This window comes from Hordeum vulgare, chromosome 1H (genome assembly GCF_904849725.1).
Source record: "Hordeum vulgare subsp. vulgare chromosome 1H, MorexV3_pseudomolecules_assembly, whole genome shotgun sequence".
Classification (NCBI taxonomy): Eukaryota; Viridiplantae; Streptophyta; class Magnoliopsida; order Poales; family Poaceae; genus Hordeum; species Hordeum vulgare.
The window spans coordinates 373,727,753-373,732,276 of NC_058518.1; the positions used below are offsets into that span (position 1 = coordinate 373,727,753).

Genomic DNA, 4,524 nt, shown 5'->3' on the forward strand with positions numbered 1-4,524 from the left:
TCATGAAGAATTTGAACTGGATCTCATGAAATCCCTGATTGTCAATCAAAATTCAAGCATTCTAGACTGGTAAGTAAGAGCATGTCCAACGTGGATTATCAAAATGCATGCAAATGTCCTAACAAAACCGTCCGGACACTTTCAGGCCTCCATCCCTGATCATCAAATTGGATTGGCCCGGTCCAGGCATCCTAAATCTCACAAACCAGCCTTAGATTGGGGGTTGCTTCGTTGTGTGTGGGGGGAGGAGATGGGGGACAACGATGAACGTCCGGCCCGTCGGACTCCAACACCCAAGACCCATCCAAAAACCCTTCACAGTGTCCGCTCTATAACCATTTGCACAATCGAGAATCCTACTTCGGTTTTAAGGCCTCTAACCTCCTCCTCCACAAATCTTATCCACGCACTCATTTTTCTCTTCCACGCCTTCGTCGGCTGCCGCGATGAAAACCGATGCGGAGAAGGCCTGGGGCGAGGTGGCTGCCGCTCCTACCAACCTCCATCGTGTCCCAACAACAGATCAAACGGGAGCTACGAAAGGCATGACACTGGCGGGCCTTCCGTCGTTGGCACGATGACGAAGGTGTCGATGGTCCTATAAGCATGGCCCTACAAGGTCACCGCCAGCTACCATGCCTAATTGCCTAGTCTTTTAGTTTACTTTAAGTTCGTTTTGAACTTGTTAAATTTTATCCAGTTTGCATGCAATATATCGAACTTGCTAGCTTTCGTGCGAACACTTGGTGATCACGGTTGAATGGTAGGCGTTCATACGGACGTCCGTGCTCCGTGGGACATGTTCCCCGATCCGTGTTGTGAAAGGCCCAAAAACAACCGGCAAAAACAACCGGCAGGTAAGACAAGTGGAGAATAGAACGGTCAAGGACAGAGGAAGCGGGAGAAGAAATATTTGAAAACGCCATCACCATTAATTTCACAGCTATAGAGTAGCAACACGTAGGGTAGAAACGCACTGCACCACGACACACGCACCCTGCAACCTGCCAAGCCAAAGCCATGCCAATTCTACTCGTGATCAACTGACACGACAGTTTGAGCATATCGAGCAACCAGCGGCAAATGCAAGGCGACACCATTAACAACATAGTACTTCCAATTTAGGACACTAAGCGGGAGGTGATCGGATCAGACGGATTCGGATCATTACAACGACGAAATACTTGTGGTAGGATCATTAGTCCTAACTAAGATCGATCGGCTTCTTTTGACGCCGACGCCGGCGAGCAGGTCGGGGCTGTCAGCACCGCCACGCCGAGACCGACACAAGCTCGGCGCGCTGCCAGTAGAGGCAGAGCGACCCCGGGGCGTGTTTCTCGACGCGGAACCCCCGGACGGGCACCTTGTGCAGCAATGACTCGGCCTGCGACTCCGCGAACGTGCTAGCCTGCACCGGCGTGAACCCGGCCGACGCGAACACTGCTCGCCACGGCAGTGGCGCCTTTTCGATGGACGCGCGGTGGCGCCCGACCACGCATTGCTCCACGGCCGGCTGGACCAGGAACCGTTCGATCTTGCTGGCCGTGTCGGGATCCGTGCCCACGGCGTCGACGGACTCGAGGAGGAAGACGGTGGACTGGAACGCCTGGAACAGGTGGGCGGCGAAGGGCAGCTCCGTGCGGTCGCACCCGCGGTCCACGGACACGACGACCTTGGCGCCGAGGCTCTTCACGAGGCGGAGGACGGCGGGCATTGCGGCCGCGTGTGCTGCGCCGACGGGGAGGTGGACGGCGAGCGCGTCCCCGCCAGCGATGGCCACGAGCTCAGCGGGGTCGAGCGTGTCGATGTTGAATACGGTGAACTGGAAGAACACGCCAAGCTCGGCGGCGAAGCTGGATAGGTTCTCGTGGATGAGCTGCAGCTCGAGCGGGTGGTGCGACGACGGCGAGACCAATGCGGTGACCTTGAGTGCCGTTGCCGGGCGGCGCTGCGCGAGCTCCTGCATCAGCGACGCCCACTGCTCGCCCATGCCGATGTCGAAGTCGAGCACGTGGATGCACCCTGCGCCACGGAGCTCGTCGAGCACCGCCTGGACGCAGGTAAGGTGCGCGAACTGGAGCACCGGAGAAACCTCGGAGAAGGCCTTGTACGCGCCGAGCTTGAGTACCACGTCGTACGGCGTGGACGCCGGCGGCGCGGGCGTCTCTCCGGTGGGGGAGAGCGCAAGGCGCAAAGCCTCCTTGAAGTAGAAGGCAGAGCGGAGGAGTGGCGTCCCGGCCGCGGGGGCGGCGGGGAGCCGATAATTGAGCCGCGCCAATATCTCGCGTGCGCCGAAGGCGTCGCCCGCCTCGGCAAACTTAGCAGCCTCGGCGAGCTGGTCCACCGTGGCGGCCACCTCGTCGTTCGCCGCCCCCGCCTTGGGCTTCAGGGCGGGGAAGAACCCGCCCGCCGGAGCGAGATGCCCCTGGAAGCCAGGCAGCTTCGGTGCAGGAGCGCCGGCCATCGGGTGGTGGCGCTTGGGCGGCGGCGGCGCCGACTCGAAGGACGGGTGCGCGCCAAAGAACGCCGCGTGTGGCTGGGGGTGGTGCTGGTGCTGGTGGAGCAGGAAGCTGGGCGCGTGGCCGAAAGGGCCCACCTTGGCGTCCTCCATGGCCGGCGCGAACGGCGACAGGCTTGGCCCGAGAGACGCCGTTGGCGGCGACATCATAGACGTGGTGTGGTCGAGCTCGAGAGCGGGCGGATCCATGACGCCGGCCATCCCCGCGGACGCGTCCTCCCCGCCGCCAATGATCCAGCGGAGGAAGGTGCTGTCAGGGCCAGCGAGCCCGGACGGCGCCGTGCCGTCCCAGCCCTCGCCGGCGCCGAGGCCCATGTCGAGCGGCGCCAGCTGGTGCGCCCACTCCTCCTTGACCCCCGCCGCAGCACCAACCTCCTCCCCGGCCGGCCATGTCTGCGGCGGCGGTGGGGAGGCGTTCTTGGCGTCGCCGCCGCCCACAAGGCTCGCCACCTCGGACGACAGCGTGGAGGCCGAGGAGGGCGGGCTTGGGCTGGGGCTGTGTCGGCGGTCGAGCACGGACGTGGGCTCCGCCCAGAAGCCGCCGCTCAGCTTGGGCTGTTGCAGTCTCCCCGCGTGGCCCTCTGCAGCAAAGGGCATTCCTCTCATCTAGCCCGGCAGCAACACCTCATACCACCAGTCAACCCCGCGGAAGAAGAACTCGGTGCTGGCGGCTGGCCTAGGCTAGCTACTCTTCTTCCTCCTTCCTCCGTCGACCTCCAAAGTTGGCTCTGGTGTGGAGTCTACGGGGCCATTGGTAGTGCACAGTCGTAGTAGTAGTAATAGGCTACCGCTACCAGCAGCACCACGCTTGTACTGCTGTCGCTGTGGCTGGCCCCTGTCCCTCTCCTCTTTGCGTGTGTGATGTGAGGCGGAGGCTGTGGGAGAGAGCGAGAGTATTTTATTCTCTCGGCAGCGTCTTGATCTTGAAATGATAGCGTGCAACATGAAAAAGGCGATAAAGTTGCCTTCCCTCCCGTCCCGCTGAGTACTTGCCTTCCTCCTCTCCCTCTCCCTCTCCCTCTCCTACTGCTTCAACTAGACCACTTTCTCTCCTTCTCTGCAATGCCTTTCGTACTGTAGCTCACGGTTCGGTGGCAACAACAGAAAGAAAGGATGAAAGAAAAAGGCAGTGCAAAATTCCTGATGGTGAGAGAGAGGGATGTATCTGCGGACATAAAACTGTTTGCAGGAAGGAACAGTACACTTGTGGCTCGCTCGTACCCCTCCTCTGCATGTGCGCTAGTTTCCATGCCCTTGCCACAAATCTATATGCTGATCTAGTCTAGGCTCCTCTAGCCGCTAGCTAATCTTTACAACTGTTGTTGTTGCTGGTGCTGTTGTGGAAAAGTCTTCACCATCTCAGTACTAGTAGTAATTTGTTTGCCATGGCCTCGAAAAGTTTCGGTTTATCAGGAGCTGCATGTTCCGTCATTAGTTATGGTTTGCTGCGTGTGATTGGATCTTATTTTTCGCTTTATCATGAAGGACAGCAGAACTGCCAATCTCTGGCATACAAGGACCCCCTGGGAAATTCCTTCGTGCAGTCAGTGCAATCAATGTTCATTCCTTTGGTCACACCACAACTGAGAAATCCCAATTGGCATCATGCATATCATGAATTCATTCATGGCTGCGTCTTCCTTCAGGCAGTTGCTGCATCGCTATTTTTCAGGCTGGCCAGGCCAGGAGTATATCAACGAGAGGAGGGCTTCGAGTCCCAAAGATGAATGGATAAATAATCAACGAGACACCCGAAAAGAGGATGAAAGAGCAAAGTTAGAAAGCTGAAGCACCTGTTTGCTCCAAAATGCACCATCATTTCACTCACTGGCGTCAGCTTTTGACCCATGACGTCTCTCCAGTTAAACACTTGATCTCACTGCATTATATGACCCCCTCTCTGTCATCCCTTTCTCTCTCTCTCTCTCTCTTGATTACTTTGCTTGAGAGCATGCTAAAGCATCATTGCTTTTATCCACAAAAGGTTCGGTCTTCAGAGTCGATCT

The 4,524-nt window shown here is 57.9% G+C and overlaps 1 protein-coding gene across 1 annotated transcript; it reads right to left on the minus strand.

Moving 5' to 3' along the window:
* Positions 1 to 910: 910 nt before the first annotated feature.
* On the minus strand, positions 911 to 3,116 carry LOC123438320 (scarecrow-like protein 6). The gene has a single exon (XM_045115769.1). The coding sequence runs from the start codon at positions 3,113 to 3,115 to the stop codon at positions 1,262 to 1,264; it is 1,854 nt and encodes a 617-aa protein (XP_044971704.1). The 5' UTR covers position 3,116; the 3' UTR covers positions 911 to 1,261.
* Between the last annotated feature and the right edge of the window lie 1,408 nt (positions 3,117 to 4,524).